The sequence below is a fragment of the Drosophila simulans genome, chromosome X, assembly GCF_016746395.2.
Source record: "Drosophila simulans strain w501 chromosome X, Prin_Dsim_3.1, whole genome shotgun sequence".
Lineage (NCBI taxonomy): Eukaryota > Metazoa > Arthropoda > Insecta > Diptera > Drosophilidae > Drosophila > Drosophila simulans.
The window spans coordinates 6449304-6469321 of record NC_052525.2 but is presented as its reverse complement, the minus strand read 5'-3'; the positions used below and the strand labels follow the sequence as shown (position 1 = coordinate 6469321).

At 43.5% G+C, this 20018-nt stretch overlaps 1 protein-coding gene across 1 annotated transcript; it reads right to left on the bottom strand.

The window, feature by feature from the left end:
* Positions 1–1410: 1410 nt before the first annotated feature.
* On the bottom strand, positions 1411–14477 carry LOC6725322. The gene is given in 5 exon segments (XM_039297710.2): positions 1411–4442; positions 4515–6611; positions 9942–10147; positions 11853–13583; positions 14055–14477. Coding segments are annotated over 4 exon segments (5205 nt in total). The 5' UTR covers positions 13455–13583; positions 14055–14477; the 3' UTR covers positions 1411–3142.
* Positions 14478–20018: the final 5541 nt, after the last annotated feature.

Sequence of the window (20018 nt, the reverse complement as noted above, 5' to 3'; positions counted from 1 at the left end):
TTTTCTGCCCGCCGTTTTTTCATTTGTTTCGTTTTTTTTTTTCATTTTGTTCTACTGTTGTTGTTTCTGTTGGGTTGGTTGCTTTGTTTGCATGGTGGTTACCATGTTTTATTTGCGGGAATTACACTTTTCGCTTTTGGCAATGGTGCAGGAAGAGAGGTGGGAGGGGGGAGGGCAGCCGAAAGGATCAACTTTTTTCCCCAATGCAATGAATATGGCGGAAAGTCAACAGCACATGTGTATATGCGCGCGTGTGTGTGTGTGTTTGCGTAGTAGTAGTAGTAGAGAGGGGCGCTGCAAGGGGGCGTGGCACGGGCGACAAGGGAACTTCGTATAAATGACATCGAGCGGGGCGTGAAAGTTGCATTTTTATATTCCCTACATGACAGTCAAAAGGATCCATTGACTTAGTTATTGGGAAATGAATTCAAAAGCGAAATTTATAAAAATAAAAATAATAGAAATAACTATGTTTACCATTGTAATATAGTTGGGAACCATGGCGGGTTAACTTTCAGAGGTATTTCTCGTTCGAGGCACTCATCAATTATTGCAAAACATCCTGTTCGGGCCTCTGCCTGGCAGCCATGTGCGTTTGTTTACCCGCACAGGACTCGCAGGACACACGCGGCACAAGCTGGCGGATGGGGCACCAACACAGGCCGCCCACCGCCCACTTTCGCTCCCAAGGGTCATGTTTATCTTGCGCTTACAGTGGAAATTCCCTTAAACTTCATTCGTGTCGCCGCTGCTGCCATTGTTTTGGTCTGTTGCAGTTTTTCCGCACAGTTTGGTCCCCAAAGTATTTTATTGCTCATGCACGCGTACACAGTTTTCATGCAATTTGTTGTGCATTTTTTTCATTCGGGGTATGAGCGAACAACCCAGCGCCTTGCTTCCCCTAGAAAGTGTTGCACTTCATTTGGCAAGGACACTGCTGTGGGCAGATGCCACCCATTTTAATATCACACGGCCCTATATCGGCTTTTTTTATCGTCCATGTTACGCTGATTGAAACATTTTTTTCAGCTTGTGTTTAAGGGATTCGTATAGATCTGGAATCTAACGGAAATTTAAATTAAAAGAGAGCTTTAAGCTCTTGATAATGTCTTCCGGTGACTGTTATGCAAGGGATTGTGTTAGGTATCCGATCTTTAACAGCCCTGTTAACATAAATTGGTGTGAAAAATAACTTGCAATATCTTTCGTAAGCATTATTAATAAATAGAATAATCTGGCATGACTTCGGTGGTTGAATAGCAATATCTGTCCTTAAAAGCTCTACAAGCGCTTTTCAGCATTCGCTCCAAAAAAGCTCAGGACAGAGCTTTTTGCAAAGTTAACAGCGCATATACGGGCGCCACTTTGATAATAATTTAAATTTTCCCACTTAAAGCAAAGAAAAGACCATTTTTGATATTGATTCTGTTTAGTTTTGCTTCATTTCTTTATTTTCCGTTATGCTTTTAGTTTTTTGCTGCACTGCCAAAAATGAAAACACACTTTGATAAATACTTTGACGGCTTTTAAACCTAACAATAATAAAGATGATAATCATAATTTTACTTTGTTTTCTCTCTCTGTCTTCGTGGGTATGTCTTACAATGCGAATTCCTTTAAACAATTGCCCAAGATAATATTTAATAACAGCACTATACTTAAATGGATTTAAATGAGTAGCGCGAGCAAAGCAAACGGAAATGAACAGTGCAACATCAGGAATACAATATAAACAAGAGAGAATGATATAGTCGATTTCCCCGACTAACAGATACCCGTTACTCATCTAGTGTGAATGCGAACTCGAATTTGCGGGATATCGATAGATACAAAATGAGAAAAATTTTTAAAAATTGTTCAAAACGACTCATAAAATTATGAAAAAATATCCAACAATTTTTTTTCCAAATGTGGGCGTCGACCAGATTGACTCGGCTATTAATCCTTATATACTTTTTATGGTCGGAAACGTTTTCCTCTGCCTGTTGCATACTTTTACTCTACGAGTAACGGGTTTAATAAATATGCTTATGTTTCACGAAAAAAAAAACTGATAAAAAAATTCTTAAATCCATAAAACGGATATTTAGGTATACATACATATAGTTTTCGATATACATTCACTGTATATAACATAATCGCTTTCATATTTATATTAGGGTTGTATTTTTTGTATGTTTTAAACATAGTTTTCTGGTTTTTGTTTGTTTTTGTGGGTTCTCTCCTTCTCAGCTTATCATTTTGTTTTCTGCTTTTTTTAATTTTTAGTTGTAGCTTTTTATGTTACTTTTAGATTTGGAAATTGTTAAATTTTACATTTGCTTAGGATTTATGCTTTGCTGCTCGAATGGGAACTTTTGATGATAATGATGTGACGATAATGAATATTGAATGGAATTTCTCAGGATCTGCGGATCTCTTTTCTAGCTTACAAAATTTGACTCAATTCTTGAATAGTTGCTTTCTTTTAGTTGCTGTTTTTTGTTTTGGTTTTTGTTTTTAGTTTTTATGGTAGTTGGTAGTTTTTGCATAGTTTTGAAACGCAAGAAATTTAATTTCTTGCTTACAATATGACGAGTTTATTGGCTTTACTTATATATTACATATGTATAGCATATAACATGTATATCTGTTAATGTATGTAAATATTTCTAGAAAAGACTTTTAAACTTTAAACTTTTAAACGAAAATTAATTCCGAACGAATCAAGAAACGAAAACTTATGGTTCTCTCTGTGTGTTTTGATAATAAAATGTAATCAGTTCTTTGAGTTCTCATTTGAAAATGTTTGTTGGTTTGTTTATTTGTTTGTTTGCTTGTTGTTTTGCTGTTGTTGTTTTGACCAAACGAAATCCCTTTAGTCCATATATCATCGATAAGGTTATCCCTTGGTTATTGTTTAGTTGGCATATAATGCCCAGAAATTGTTTTAGTTAGCCTACTTACACACTAATCTTCTCCAGACAGGCGCGCAAAAAAAATGTTTGGAGCTCTCATCATCTAAATAGATATTGTTATATTCCTTTCGTCGTTTAATAAATAGCTTAACAAACTAGAAACTCGAATGTACAGTTTGGGGCTTGAGTTGCTCGCCCCATTCACTTTCATCTGTCTACGATCTATTCTATCTACGATCTCTCGCTCAGAAGGCCGCATCGCCGGCATACCATGGATGCACCCACGGCGCCGATGGCGGCGGAGTGGGTGGATATATGGTGGGCGATGGCTGACCATGTGTATGATGGGCCGCTGCTGCTGCCGCCGCTGCCGCTGCTGCTGCTGCATGATGATGTGCCGCCGCAGCAGCCGCTGCCGCATGATGATGATGATGGTGCTGATATGGTGCCGTAAATGCCGCCGCCGCCGCTGCCGCCGCACTGCCGTAGTAGGATGCGGCGGCCAGGGCCGCTGCCGCCGCCGTTGTGGGCGAGGCCGTCGATGAGGAGTGCGTCGAGGAAGCAGGCGACAGACTGGCCAGTCCAGCGGCACACACGCTATGCCGGCGATGCATTATATGTCGTTGGGGTGGCGCCGCCACTGCCGCTGCAGCCGCCGGTTGCTGCTGCGTTTGCTGTTGCTGATGCGGATGCTGCTGCGGTTGGTGGGGCGGCGGTGGTGCTGCCGCCTGTGTCCTTCGTTGCCTCTGCTGTTCCCACTCGGGCAGGACATTGCCCAAGGGTGGACTTAGCATGCTGGCCGCCGCCTTGCCATACAAATTCGATAGATAGGCGTGCTCTACTTCGGCCATTTTCTGGGCGGCAGCTGCAGCAGTGCGCGGATTCTTGGCCGCCGTCTGCTCGGCATGCTGGCGCTTTTTTAGCAAACGCTGATGCTCGTGCTGCTGCTGATGGTGGTGCTGCTGGGCTGCTTGGTGGTGCGGGTGCGGGTGTGGGTTGTGGGAGTACAACATTTCGTGTGTGTTGCTGGTGGTGTGTACAGGTGTTGCTGATAGTGCAGGAGATCCAATGGTTCCTGCTCCGGGTGGTGTGGCAGGAACTGCCGGTGCTGGCGGTGGCGCTAGTGCCCTCCACCTGGCCAGCACTTCATCACCACTAACATTCGCTGGCGGTGTGAGCGCCCGTCTCCTCAACGATGTGGCTGCCACCGAAGTTGGTGGTGCTATCGCTGCGGCCGCTGCTGTTGTTGTTCGTGAGTAAACTGTGGCAGTTGCGTGGCTGCTTGTTGTGGCTGCTGTGCTTAATGGTGGCGTTTTTGGTGTGCCTGTGCCTGTGCCTGTGGCTATTGTGGTTGTTGTTGGTGGCAAATGTTGTGCTCCCCAGCTTAATTCCTAGCTCGTGCGCGTCCTCTTGGCCGGCGGCTGCTCCGACTGGCGCGTCATGAAGGTCAGCTGTGTCATGTACTTGATGATGTCGCGCACCTGCACCAGTGGCATGTTCTCGTTGTAGTTGCGATCGTACTCCATCAGGATCTGCACTTGTCGCCTGTAAAATTGGATCGGACATAATACATTAAGCAATGCATTTCAAGTACAAACTTATGTTATCAAAACTCACCGATTTGCCTTGTAGAGCTCCACGCCGAGGGCCTCGATCAATCGCTTGCAATGATCCAGCGGCACCGAGGGGAAGAAGTTCTTCTGGAACTCGATGAGCGTCATCAGCTGCTCGGATTCGTTGTAGGCCTTCATGTTGATGCAGGGCACCAGATGCTTGTCCACGCACACCTTGAGCACCTTGTAGGGCGTCAGGTTCATGTTGTTGGTGGGTATTTCGGGTATGACGCACAGCCGCTGAGCACTATCTGCCGCATTCGCCGCCGCCGCAGCATGAGCAAGGGCCGCATGACGCTGCAGATGCATGGAGGCGCTGTTCGAGGAGGCATTGCCATTGCCGTTTGAGCCATTTCCCGAGGAACCGGAGTTGCTTGTTCCATTGTTGTTACCCGATGAATTCGCCGAGCTGCCTGAATTACTCGAATTCGAGGAACTGCGTCCATTCTGCTGGGCATGATGGGCGGCGACGGCGGCCAAACGTTGTTGCTGGGCGACCGCTGCCGCCGCCACCTGTTGCTGGGCGACCGCCGACGAGTGTTGCTGCAAATAGGCCGCCGATGCAGCTAGTGACCTTCGGGAGGAGGACAGATCGATTACGTCAGTGGGTGTGCTTTGTTGTTGAGTGCTTGTTGTTTGTGTATTGCTGTGGTTACTACTACTTTGGCTGTGTGTCTGACGCCCATAATTACTATTAGTATTATTGTTATTCCGTCGTACTCCTGAATTTGAACTAACCCCACCTGAATTATTGCTAGCTAGCGAGAGTATGGCCATGGGTAGATTATTGCTTTTGGTCGAACAAATCACGCTCTTTTGCCGCCCAGTCGCACCGCTGGATGCCCCGCCTGCTCCACCCGCCCCACCTGATCCCCCGCCGCCGCCGCCGCCACTGCTCAACGGAGATGGCGCCGTATTCGAGGCACTCGAACTGGAGCACGAACTCGATGGCGAGTGCAGAAAGTGTCCGGGCAACTGTGGTGTTATTGTCACATTCGGATTGGAGGCCAAGGTCAGTGTGGCCACATTGCTCATGGCCATCCCCATGTTCAAACCGCCCACGGAGGGCGACATGGGTGGCGATATATACGAAGGCACCAGGTGATTCTGATTTGCACTATTATTGCTGCTGGAATTCGTTTGTATGAATGTCGAGAGATCCGGATTGGCCAAAACTTTTTGTATAACAGCCCGCATTTCGTCCGTCATCACAGTAAACTTCTTTTCAAAATCCTCGAGTGCTTGCGTGGAATTCAGCGGTATGGTAGTGCCACTTCCGGCGGCGGCTACTCCGCCTCCACCTCCGCCGCCGCCACCATCACCACCACCACCTCCTCCAGCTCTTCTGCTTTTGGTCAGCGTTATTTCAGCTCCCGAACCATCTGGTATCAGCGGTGGCACAATGGGCTTGGTAAAGGTAACACCTCCAGCACTCTTCTGACTTTTATTTGCCTTATTGGGATTGTTATAGTCCAGCATGGTAATCAGATCCGTATCCAGCGGCAGGGAGGGCAAGGCTGGGAAGTTCTGCTTGCCGGCGGCATGGCTGGATGCGGTGCCGCTGGTGATATTACCACCAGATCCAGTTGGACTGGCACCTTTCAGCTGCTGGCTGATGAGCAGACGTTGGGCGGGCGTTAGTTGATTCCACAGCGCTAGATTTGTGTAATCCGCTCGGGTTGAGGGCAGGTTGTAGTTGAAGGCATTGCTGCCGGCGCCAGCGCCACCAGCCACGCCCCCGGCACCGCCGCCGCCTCCCAAGAGAGCTTGCACGTAGCCGGCGGCAGCAGCAGCTGCCACAGCGGCCGCCGAACTGGAGTTGTTGCTGCTGTTGCTGTTCCTGGTGGTGTTGCTGCCGCTGTTGCCGCTGCTGTTGTTGTTGCTGCTGCTGAGACTTTTGGCTAAGGCATGTTGTGGCTGTTGTTGATGATGATGATGGTGGCTACTATTGGTCTGGCTGTTTGGTGAAGAGTGTTGCTGTGGTGCATGGTTGTTGTTGTGGTTGTTAAATGTGCTGTTCTGGTGTCGTTGTTGTTGTTGCGGTTGTTGTTGTTGTGTCTGTTGCTGTTGTTGTTGCACCATTGACTGCTCGACATTTGACCTAGAAACATTATATACAATACATAAGTCGAGGTGACCGCCCCTTTTTTATCTTTTTTTTTAAGCTTGATTTTTATTTACAATTGTTTTTAAGTTTTGTGTAAGTTATTCGCCTAAATTGCATTTTTCAATCGATTTTGTTGTATTTGTTGTATTTGCCAAGACTATAGACACTGGAAAATTATTTGTTTGGTATGCTTTCTTGTTTTCTTTAATTTCTTGATTCACGTTGGCGGGTTTCTTTCTCTCTCTTGCTCTCACTCTCACTCTTCTTCTTCTCTTCATCTGCATCCGCAAACTTGCACTTGCATTGCCGATTAAACATATCGGAGACATCGATATCGCGATTGCCTTGGCCTTTGCGCTCGACGGCTGCCGATGAGAAAACAAATGAGAGAAAACCAGGTGGCGATAGTCAATTATCGTTGGTTTTTATTATACCCGATTCGTGATTTCATTGTATTAATGAAGAAATTAATTAATTTTGTTGTGTTTGGTCGCTCTGCTCTTTCTCTCAATCTCTCAAAACAAAAGTTTAAGCATTTACAATTTATTACTTTGCTCTTTCTCTATGCTCTTTTGAACTGTTTACTAAAATATAGTCACCAAATTGATAACTCTTTAAAAAATATTTTATTGCTTCGTTTATTCATATAAATTAACGACATTTTACTAATTTGATAGGCTTTGTGTTGTGTGTTTTTATGTAATTTCATGAGATGAAATAGATATTAATCGGTTAAAAAAGCTTTCGAAAAGCTTTTGCCTCACTTTTTTGATTTTTTCCCATTTAATTATGGTCTTCCTGTAGTTTTTAAGCCAAGTTTTATCGATTGTCAAACAATTTTCAAGTATTATAACTTCAACTTTTTTACACGCATTATATATAATGTATCTAGGATCTTTCACTGTACTTTGTATCTTTTTGTTTTAGTAGTGTTTCTGTGTGTGTTTGTGTGAGGGTGGGAAAGGGGTGGGTGGGGCCAAACGGGGTTAAAAAAACCTGCCACCACCAATAAAAGCTTGTTCTCGTTGTTGTTGCTGCTGCTGGCTGATTTGTATGTTTCCCCTTTTGTATATATGTGGGAATATACATTTGTATATACCGTATATATATGTATCTATATATGTATATTTTAACTTTTTCGTTCGTCACAAGTCGTGAGTCATACCACGTGTGTATGTGTGTGTTGTTTCTGATGCATGTGTGAGAGAGCTTGTGTGTGTGTGATAACATTAGGGGTAGTCAGTACACACAGCCATTAAATAAATGTAGACATGTTTTTTGTTTGTTGCATTTATATATATTAAATATATATTTAACCATATTGGAAACGTAAATCATTTCGGTATTTTCTCTTTTATTATGCGAATTTATGTTTTTCAAAATATGTTGTAGTTCCGTTTTAACATTAAGTTACTATTTTATCATACAAATAAGAAAAAAAAAAAAAGAAGAAGTTTTAAGAGCAAACCAGAAAAAGGTATTATCATAATAATATACAAAGTAAGGTTATAACGAAATCATCATCATTCCATTGACAAAGAAACAAGTACAATTAGGTACGTATATATAATGATTATAAAGACTTTAATTCTACGTTCATTTTTATCTTAATCAAGTCGGAGAGGTCATGCAATCGCTAGGGATACTTTCGGTTTATAGGAAAACTCTACAACATGATGTATGTACAGATGCTTGTGTGGGTGGGTGTGAGCGTTTGTGTGTGTGTGTGTGTGTGTGTGTGTGTTTATGTTTGGGTTTAGTTCTACGGACTTATTTATGGAGTAGAGTAGTAGGCGGTGGTGTTAGTCGATCGGGTAGTACCGCGTAATCCCAATGCGAGCGATATATTCTCCACCTTAGCGCGCCTCCGATACCGATAGCTTATTTATTTCACTCTACTTTTTTGAGCCTTTCTTGAGCCACCCTAATGCATGCCGTAAGAGGTTCGGAATCTGGAGACCCGAAAATAAAAAGAGAGAACAAAAGCTCGTCAAGTATTTGCAAAAAGTAGTCGTTTCGAATTGGTTAGTAAAGTTTAAATTTCGTATTTTTTGTTGTCTTTTCGGAATATGTTATGGGGGTAATTGGGACTTTATTGGTATGATTGGTGTGTGTTTAGGTAATTATTTTGAAAAACATAAAATCAAATTCGTTTCGGACACCGGCGTCCCCTATATCGGCTTGAAATCTACAACAAGAAAAGGGGAGAAAATGTATCTTTGCCCATATTAAGACTAGCCATTTAGTTAACATACGTTAAAACGAATGAATTTAAGTTTCAAACTCGAATAGATTATCATACAATGCAAACAACAGGTAATAAGTGCTTGAATATGGACACAAAAACATTCAGTTAGAAACCATATTTATTCTTGGCTTTTCGTCAACAAACATCTATACTTTTATTTCGAAAGGGAAATGTTGTTCGGTAGAGTAATTGACTTGATGTGTTGCATGACTTTGAAAGGCAAAAAACAAAGAGCAGAGAGAAGTTATGCTAGGAACGAGTATTATTTTGTATATTTATTGTAATTCGGTAAAGAACACAGATCAAAACTTGAAATAAAATGCGTGCACAAACGCCGATTTCGGTATGGTTCATTATTATATATGGTATGTATGTAACATTGAGAATTGGAAAAACAATCGGTGCAATATTATTATATTTTATAGATTTTTTGCTTAGAAAAGAGCATAAATAAAAACAACAAAATTATATCGACTGTCCTGAGATATTCGAAAAATCGTGTGACACCCTAATGGCAGAGCAATTTAGACCTAAGCAGCGATTTCTCAATGTCCAGCCTGCAATTCCCCCCACTACACCCAGCATTTTACACAATTACTGACTACTAAGCGTTATTTCAAAGATCTATTATACCGCTAATTAAGCTTGCCACGTCCTTCAGCTTATCGATTTTCGGGGGCATCGAAAATGGCATTAGATGCATTTAAGCCTAGACATTGAGAACTCAACCCTTAGAGCGACTTAGTAAAAATGTGTGTATTTTATATGTATAATATAAACAACAACAGCGAAAAAATAGAGTATAGATATTGGCAAAAACGAATTACAACAAAACTTGAAAAACACAATTTCTGCGCATTTATATTCGAGATTTTAAATAAAATCAACGTACCAAATGTAATTAATATAAATAGTCATAAGGAAAGGCAAAATCAAATAGAGAATCAAAAAGATCAAATTTTTTTCTTTTTTTTTTTTTGTTAAATTTCTTTTTTGGTTTGAATTTTCAAAGGATAGTAGTGGGAGGGGTGGGGGTGGGGTGGGTGGAGAAGATTTAAAACAATGGTTCTACTTACATGTGGTTGGCATTTTGACCCGCCGCCGAGCGGACGAGCGGAGGTGGGGCATTCCCACCACCCCCACTGTGGTTGTTCACCGAGGACATGGAGATCGCGGGACTGTTGTAGGAATACGGCTGCCGGCTGCTGCCGCTCATCATCAGGTTGTTCATGTGCTCCCGATAGCTTCCCACGCGATTGGCGTTCGCATGCGTTTGCTGCGCCTAAAAAAAAAGATGAGAATCAGGAAAAACTCGCTATGAAGAACACTTGAAAGGGTTGACACTTATCATCATTTTTAAAAACTAAACTAAAGTAATATAATTCAATGGAATTACATGTTACATGGCTTTTTCCTTTGATTTGTTTATATATATATAAATATAACCCATTAGTTAATTGTTGCGATGACCTACTTTACCATGTGTGGCAATTATGGCGAATTGTTGTGCATAATTAACAATTATGAATGCAAAGAAGGCGGAAGTTATTGGCACTGCGAATTAGTTCAGCAACAACAATCGATTAATTAATTGCGACCATTAGACGCTTAAAGACTTTTCGTGCTACGTGAACGATTTAGTAGGCGATTAGAATTACGTTTTCAGGTCTCAGATTTGATAAGATTGCCATTACTCATAACGAGTATCTAGACGGCAAGTATTTCTTTTTTTTTTTTGTGTTTACTTTTTTTGCGTTGGAGGCCGATTTTCATTTGGAAGGTCAAAACAAACTGCTCAAGTTGTAGATATGTTAAGAATATTTCAAACGCAAATGAATTTTAATGTATTAAAAATTTATGAAAAATGTGGTAAAATGTTTGTAAAACAAACATCTTTCTTTCGTTAGAAGGGAAGTTTACTTTATAGAAGTTCGACTGTAGTGACAGCAACAACAGCAGCAACATCAACAGGTTGTGGCCAGCACACACACACATATGCACAACCAAAGCGGGAAAGAGAGGGCACCAGTGGGGGGAAAGAGATGGGGATGGGCATAGAGGGAGATGGAGCCACTCTCCTATGCACACTATACTGATGACCTAGTTTTTGATGCCGTCGAACGCTGCTGCTGCGCTGTTGCCAAACTGTGAAAAAATCAGCTAGAAAAAAAAAACACGCTAATACAAACAGCGATTTATATATGTACGATGTACATATGTACAGCCCAGCATGTCAGTTTGTGTATCATTACAAGCAAGGCCAACAAAACACGGCCATGCACTCTCTAGAGAAAACCCTCTGTACGCCACATATACATCCAATACCCCCAATACATCCCATTTCCACCATTTTCGAACTGGTCTCCACCAAAGTCGGGCCTGGATTTTCTATTTCAATGATAGTCAAATAACTAGTTTTAAATGCCATTCTAAGCAGTTCATTTTTAATCTTTATAATATAACATTACAATAGAAGTAATTTAACTTTGGTGTGTGTCATTACTAATGTAAGGAGTGTTGGATAATTTGTTATTCGTAGTGTTCGAAAGCACCCAATTAAGTACCGGAAACGTCATTCATTTTAATTTTGAGCCGAAGGATTCCAGTATCAAATAGTAACTCTTAGTGACAACAAGCCAGATTGCATCCTTTTAACATTTTCCGAAAAAAAAATAAAATGCCAATTCACAAGGGAGCTGCATTAAAGTGTAATATCACAAACGTTTCATAAACAACGACTCGCATTACTTTAAAGAAGTCTCGACTTTCCAGGTATTATTGTCCAGTAGCTGGGTTACACAATAATACCATAGCAACGTTGATATTATATTTCAGATTACGATTGGGTATTACTTCTCAATTTTTGCTGATAGCTTTGATATCCCGATGCTTGATAAACATTGTACATTAATTGGAGGAAAACGTGCGCCTGTGTACGGACATATTAAGTTACATTAGCCTAGTGCTCAATCTAGTGCTCAACTCACCATCATCTGGGCGTGGAGCTGCAGGTTTGTCTGTCCGGACATCCATCCGCTGCTGGCCAATGCCTGGACGGTGGCCTGCGAAAGCATCCTGTTGTTGCCCTGCGACTGCTGGAGCATCGACGCCGCTGCCGCCGCCTGGGAATTGAAGGCCGCCACCGCGGCTGCCCCAAAACTGTTGGCCGCATTCGCCACACCATTGGCGCCGGCGGCAGCTGCTGCTGCGGCGGCGCGTTGCTTCATCAGATGCTGTTGATGCGCCGTCGCCGCAGCTGCGGCGGCAGAGGCAGCGTGCTGTTGCTGAGATTTTGAGGTCACCTGTTGGCCACCGGCGGTGTTCGCGGACGATGATGCGGATGATGTGTTCTGGCCCATGTTGCCGCCGCTGGAGGAGGAAGGGCCGGACGATCCGGAAACGGAGGTTGTCACTTTTGGAGGCGGCGCCGAGGGTTGACGGGTCCAGTTGACCGAGTTGTTGACATTGGCCCGATTGCCAATGAGCAGATTGGAGTCAACCACCTTGCTGGGCCAGTAGTCCTCGAATTCGGTGCCATTTGGGAAGTAGCTTTTGATGTCCGTCAGCGAAATCACGGCCACATTCTCGCTGGAGAAGAGCTCGTTGCGTATGCCCTGCACCTTGCAGCAGAACTTTAGATATGCCAGGTCCCAGCCATTGAGCAGCTCCGCCTTGGTCTTTAGATTCTCGGTCTCGCCCTCAAAGTAAAAGAGCGGCACAACCTGCTGATTGTTGCGCACAGTGTAGGGCACCACGGACTCCTTGTTGATGCGAATGAAGCCGCACTTCTCCGACGGCGTCTTGCTGCCGGAGACTAGTTTCCTATAGCAAATATCCAGGAACTGATAGAACTTCGATGCGTCACTGAGACGCACCACCAAATCCTTTTGGTTGAAGATGTCGCGACCGAACTCGCCGTCGCAGTGCTTATGATTGATCTCGATGAAGAGACGGGCCTCCGCATCGGTGATGTAGTAGCTGCGCACGCAGGTGCAGCTGGAGTAGATATCCGGATGCAGGCAGTTGAGGTATTTGCCCAGCAGTTTCAGTTCGATCATGCGCACGGAGCAGTATTTCTCCGATTGGCGATAGATGTACGGTATGGATACCTTGCCGAACTGAGCCCAGCCGAAGTGGCCTTGAATGGACTCCTCGTCGCAGGGTCCCGTGGAGGACTTCTTGTCCGGGCCGGAGTCGCTGACGGCTCCATTCGAACGGCCATTGGAGGCCAAGGCGGGCACCACTTGCATGGTGCCGTTGGGTAGTTTCTGATGACGAGATAGGTAGTTCATGATATTGGTCTGGCCATTGCCATTTGTGATCGGCGGCTGCATGTTGCCACCGGCCGAGGATGCCGCAATGGCGCCCCCATTCGAGTGCTGCATGGCCGCTTGACGGGATGCCTGCTGGGCGGCCTGTTGCTTCTGCTGCTCCTTCATTTTGGCTGCTAGTTCGCGGATCTCGGCGTCATCGGGACGCTCCTGCTTGACGGGCGGGCCCAGGGGACCGCCCAAACTGTTGCCGTGGAGCGGTAGGCTCTGGCCATTGGCATCGATGACGCTAGTGATCTGCACATCCTCGCTGGCCATCGCTCCTCCGCACACTCTCGCTCTTTTGCTCTAGAATGCTGTCTCGCTCGCGCTCTATGTAATCTTGCGTTTTCGTACTTTTCCAGGCTTCTCGATATCCACACTTTTGGTTTGGTATTATTTCAGGAGCTGCATTGAAAAATTTACTTGTTAGGACGACCGCATTGGCACTGCCATCATTTCAATTTGATATGTAAATTGTCTATGTATTTATTTATATATGTGTTCATACATGTATGTATGTACACATATATATATTTAACAAAGACTGTAATGTAATGATTTTTTTAATTATTCACACATCAAAATGAAATTCTTTTGGCCAGTGTATTATTTGTTATTTAAACAGAACTAGAAAAAAATAAACAGCCGGCTTGTTCGCTCCATCTCTTTCTGACACACAAACGGTCACACTGGCCGGCTGACACACACACAACCACACACACATTAGAAGTTTTCATTTGCAAGGCAGCGTGCATTAATGCGCGCACTTATTTTTGTTGTATTTCGAGCACATTTTAACATTTTGCACACAATGCTATTGCTGTTGTTGTTTTTGGCATATAATTGATACATTATGTATGCATGTGGTACACTTACACAAACAATCGCTAACTGCATTTTGGCAGTGTGGCAAAAAAAACAACACTATTTAATGCATTTGTTGTTATATTTAGTTGCTGCTTTCTCTCTCTCCACGTTTGCTTTTGGTTTATTTAATTCCTTTTTGTTGTTTTAGCGACGACGCTCGTGGTGAAAAAAAAAACAATTTCTTTGGTTCTCTTTTCTTTTGATATTCGCACTTTTTCGCTAGTTTGCTTTAGCGCTTGTTCCGCATTCGACGCCGACGCACGTCCGCCCGTCTTCGCAATACACAAACGAGTGTGATCGTTGTTACGAAAATTATTTCAACGAAGTCAACTGAAAAATGTGTGCGGCACACACACAACCAACAGCCGTGCGCTCACCCACACTGACGCCGCTCGACGGCAGCGACGCCTACTGCGGCAGCGGATGCAGAGCGCAAAAGAAAAACGGAAAACACGAAAGAGAAAAAAAACAAACACCCGCAGCGCAGTCGGCGTCGCTGCAACGCTGCCACGAACATTTTGCCGAATTGTTGTTGCTGCTGTCCGTCTCCCTTTTGCGCCCTCACTCCCGTCTTGTGCATTTTCCTCCTCTGCCATCGCTCTCTCTCACCCTATTCGGCTAGCCCCCTTCCCACGACCGCCTGCTCTCTCTCTCTCCTTCCGCTCATCGACTAGCTCTAAGCTGCGACGCCGACGTCAACGTAGCTGCCGAGTTACAACCCACAGTGGTTAAGGCACAAGCAACTTATTGAAATTAGTTAAGGGATCTCTGTCAATTCAGTATGATAGTAAAATTTTATAAAAATAATACGATTTTATGGGATTAGAGATTACTATTTGTTGAATCTTTAACCTCATAATTAAGTTGTTTAAATACCCTACACATATGTTGAATTCGAGCATTTTATACTCTTTATACTTGCTATTAAATTCGCATTATTTTAAATATAATACGTAAGACAATCCGGGAATCAAACAGATCCAAAAAGGCAATCTTCTTTGTGGCTTACTCATATAAATTGTGTAAAAAATAATGCAAGCAATATAGATAATTTACTTTAAATTAAGTGTTTTCTTATTACATGTTTACTGTTAACATGCAGTTGTACAAATTTATTTGTATATATTATTTCTCTATAATAATATAATAAGGTCATTTTCCGCTGACAGTCGAACCACGGTACAAGGAAAGCTTAAGCTATGCTATATACAAGACCCGCACACACTGACACATGTTCACACAGAGCTGGCTGGGTCACAGTATTGGTATTGGTTTTGGTATTGGTGGTGTGATGATGATGTTGTTGCTTTTGTGCGGGTGTGGGTGGGTGGGTGCTCTTTGTGGGCGAAGGCGTGGCGGGGCGGCTCTATTTTTGGCAAGCACCAAAAGCAAAAGCAAAGGCCCCTGCTTAGCATTCGATGGCCACCTCTCCTCGCTCTAGCCCTCTCCCTTTCCCACATGCCATCACTCTCCCCGTCCCTTTCGCACCATCGAATGCAAGAAGTTTTCGGTATTCGCGCGCTCTGCGGCTTTCAAGACAGGCCCCGTTCCAGAAGGCAGAGAAAACCGGGAACGACCGAGCACGAACACGAACAAACGAATACACGAGTTCACGAACGGGCGCAGCTCCAAAAGGTCGCCCCCGACTCTAAACATTTACCAAAAAAAAAATTTAATTAGCCAGGTCCAAGAGTCCAAGTCGAATTCCATTGTGCCGCCATCACACGGGGCTAAAAAGTTAACTGCTAGTTAATACCGAGTCCCGAGAAGTACAGTCAGATCAAAGCAGGTGTTCTTTGGGCCCGAAAACTAAACGTACAGTTGTGTCAAAACACATTGTGATATTTTACTTAAAGCAATGTCCACTTACCTTTATTTAGAACCAACTGTAGCCTATTAAAGGGTCTACTCGCAAAGCTAAATGAATTCTATACCCTGTTTTCATTCAATCATTTGTTTATGTGTGTAATAAGATTACGCAATATAAACCGAAACACAATTTATATAAGTATATATCAATCCAATCAGTTTTTAGGGTATTCAAAAGCCGAATGTCAATTGAAGGCACTGCAGTTTATTGGTATCTCTCGGCTTTGGTTTCAGGTGTCTCCCGGGCTTTTTACCGAGACTCTCCAGTGCGTGGCTTTCTTTCATTCTTTCGTTCTACGGGCTCCCTGTTTCGTGGCATCTCTCTTGATTTTGAGTGGGGGTTTTGATTTTTGGTGTTTTGCCTTGCTAATTAGTCAGCTGTGCGTGAGTGTGTTTGGGTATTTCTCGTACTTTGTGTGGAAGATGTTTTTTGTTTTGTTTTTTTCTCTACGGCCATGTAAACCCCCTTCTAATAGTGCGGTATTCGTATTTAGCCATATGCTATATGTAGATATATATGTATGTACATATGTATACATACATAAATCTATATGTACGAGGCTATGTGCAACGGTTAGAGTGTGCGAAATGTGCATCTGTAGTGGTGGGTATACGCATTCGACGTCGTCAGTCGCCATCGATGCGAACGAAGAGTGTACGAGAGTGAGAGAGAGAGGGTGTAAGTGCGATGGGTGGGTAAGGGGAGAAAGAGGGAGACAGCGTGAGAAGCGAGCGTTACGAAAGGCCCCGTTTCGTGCGCGCTTTGCTATGTAAACACGACTAAACATGTGCCTGCATGTGTGCGTCTGTCTGAATGTATGAATCTAGGCGTACACATGTACATATGTATGTATGCGTGGATGTAGCCCGTTCGCTTAACCATCAATGGGAAATATTGGATTGGGCGTTGGGTGGTTCAAAACGGAGGATTGGGGCGTTAGGCGGAGGGGAGGCTCTGCCGTTTGCTATGATTTTGGCAAGCTTCACGATTGCGCAGGGAACAGAATAGCGATATTTGCTGCACAAAGAAGTAGAACTAGGAAGACTTACCGAGTATTATGATGTTTGTACATATGAATGTATGTAGGGTGGCAATATACAAAAATAAAAACCAACAATAGATCTTACCACTTAGTAATGTTAGTAATACTGCTGAATGTGTAAACAATGTTTAAACTTTTAAACTGACTTGGCTTAGACAGCGTCTAATGGCTATTTTCAATTTTGGTGCGCGTTGCTTCTGGAATTTTCTCTAACATTTTCTTGTAAATGCATTTGTGCCACCAAACGTTTAAGGGGAAAGTCGTTCTACATAGTTTCTTAACACAAACTTAAAATTATGCAGATTTGCTGCGTAGCTCTTTGCCTCTATTAACTTACCCCACTCACTGCTCCTTTCATTGGGGACTCTGGCCAATCAATGGGGACCGGACATCCGTTCGACCTCGGGTCCCCCCTCACGCGCACCGCCCACCACCCGCAGTACTTTCCACCGCAATCTTCCCACTCACATCACCTCTCTTCTGCCCACTGCTTTTCACTCCTCTTCTCACTCTCCGCTGCACTTTGCTTTCTGCTTTCGGCTAATGCGCCCGCAGCACCTGAGAGCGTTACTGAGTGTTGGTGTGCCGGTGTTAATGTGAGCGTTTGCCCACATCCCCCCACCCATCCGCATTTTACCCACTCCTTTCAACACCCACCGCCCCATTGCCACCTTTAACCCTCTGTGTGTCAATTACCAAACGCTCTAAGTGAGTACTTTTTAGATGGAAAACAAACATTCGAGTTGAAATGCTTGGCGTTATTTCTCTTCGGTTATCTTTTTGGAAGATACACTTTAAATGCGCTTGAAACTTATACCAGAATATGCATAGAAATTTGTGTGTATTTTTATGATTTCGGATTTTGAAACACGAATTGGGGTTAGATGGTTAAGCGGATGTTAAACTATTATGCTTACCTATTGGGGGATATTCCATTTAAGTCTAGGGCATTGCCACAACGAATTTCACCTGTAGAAAATAAGGGTAGTACCAGGCGGAACAGGTGTTTCCTAAGCTTAACTAAAGCTTTGTTTCAAAGGAATTTTACAAACAGTTCAAGTAGCCGGTACTATTGCAATTTCCAGTTAAATATCAATTTACACGTTTGTATATTTTTTAAATGTTTATCGCCAAATTCGTTCGGGTAAACAGTGGGTTAAGCCTATGTGGCTTTAACGCAACTTTACACCATCAAGTTTTTGCGGTTGTTTTTGTGTTGTTTTAGCCCGTTCTGCTTGCCGCTTTCATTATCAGTATCCGCATCTTTTGCTTATCATTTTGGGATTCACTCGCTAGATTCCTGGTAGTTTAGCTGCAGTTGCAGTTGCAATTCACGAGCATACAAAAGAGTCTCAAAAAAGAAGATGAAAAGTGCTTACCAAGTTTGCACACAAAGGCACATGCATACATATATATGTATGTATATGTATATGCATATGTATTGTAAATACATACACATAAATATCAATACCGATGCACAGTTTAGTTGGCTGCCTTTTATGCACTTTCATTCGCCTGCTGCAGCTGCTGTAGCTCTCTCTCTCTCGCTCTCTCTGTCTTTTAACCAGGCTTTCCCTCTTCCTTCCACCTACTGCGTTTTCCAGCCCTTGCTAACTTTCCGAACTCCACTTCTCTTCTCCACTTTCTTTTTGCCGCATTTTCCTCTGCACGTGTGTGTGTGTGTGTTTGGGTTGGCATTGCTTTGCTGTAAGTTTTCATCGTATCCGTCAATCGGCACAAAAAGGTGTTTTAAAGAACGCGTCATAAATTAGTCTGCACCTCTTCCCTATCTTACCTCCTGCTTCTGCTCCTACTCCTCCGCTTCCCTTCTCATCGTCCCCACTTCTCTCGCTCTCCTCTTCGCCGTGTCCTTCGGTGACAGTTGGCAACTCCGGACGCAGGACCACCTGGTCGCCCTTCCCCGTTGTAATTGATATTGCTCCTTCTCCAATGTCCTCACTGGTCTCCCTTCGGCTTCGATCCCTCTACACATGGCTTACACCTTTGCCAATGTCCAAGAGGTCAATTAGGCTTTTCCGATCGGCATACATATGTATGTATGCATGTACCTTTTAGAAATTAACTGCAGATGCTGAACTAGTCTCTTTACATTGCAATATTCTCAACTTGGAACATACATACATATGTATGTAGGTATATATGTATTTTGTTAGAATATGTAGCTAAGTACATATGTATAGCAATCTTGGGTGCTATATACTGTGAAGGTATGGAAAATATTTTCAAATTTATGCTACTACCGATTTTATTTTATTTACTCGTGTTTTTCCGTTTGGTGTGTGCTTTCCCCGCAGCAAGTTGTGCCCTACACCTATTACTAATGGGCATATGACTTTGGCTAATGCATAATGTTTAGATTACCTATCAGCGGTTACCTACCACTAAAGTTACATATGTATATTGAAAGTACATACATATGTACATAAATATTAAAGAAAAATCAATATTGAAAATTAATTTTATATTATATACACTTCTAACTTGTATCTCAACTGTAGGTCATTTGAAAGTTCGGATAAGCCGGCATCGCGAACTTGTGACCCAAACAACAAGAACAACACTAGTACAGCCAGCACTCATCGATAAAAAAGACGCGAAAAAAGGCAAAGAAAATGCAGTGATGGTGGGAGGAGGGGGTTTGCAATGGGGAGCGGGTATGGCCAGTTCATCCGTACATGTGTGTGTGTGTGTGTGTCTGCGTGCCACGAACAGTTAGACTTTGGCAGGCGACGTCATCAAACTCTCTGCTCAGCTGCTGCTTTTTGCTTTTGCCGCCTCTTTCGCTTCGTCTTCTTTGCCGTCATCTGCTTCTTCTTCCAAATTACTTGCGCTGGTATGTGTGCGTGCGTCTGTGTTCGGTTATTTTTTTTCGTTTCTGTGCTCTCTCCCTTTCGTTCGGCATTCGTGTTGTTGTTCGTCGCTCGTCGGTTGCGCATATTTAAACGTGTTGCATAGTCTCTTGCCGGGTACTCGTCCAAGCAGCGCAGCGCAGGCAAGTCCGTCCGTCTTTTTGTCTCTCCGTCGCTGCGTCACTCATTCA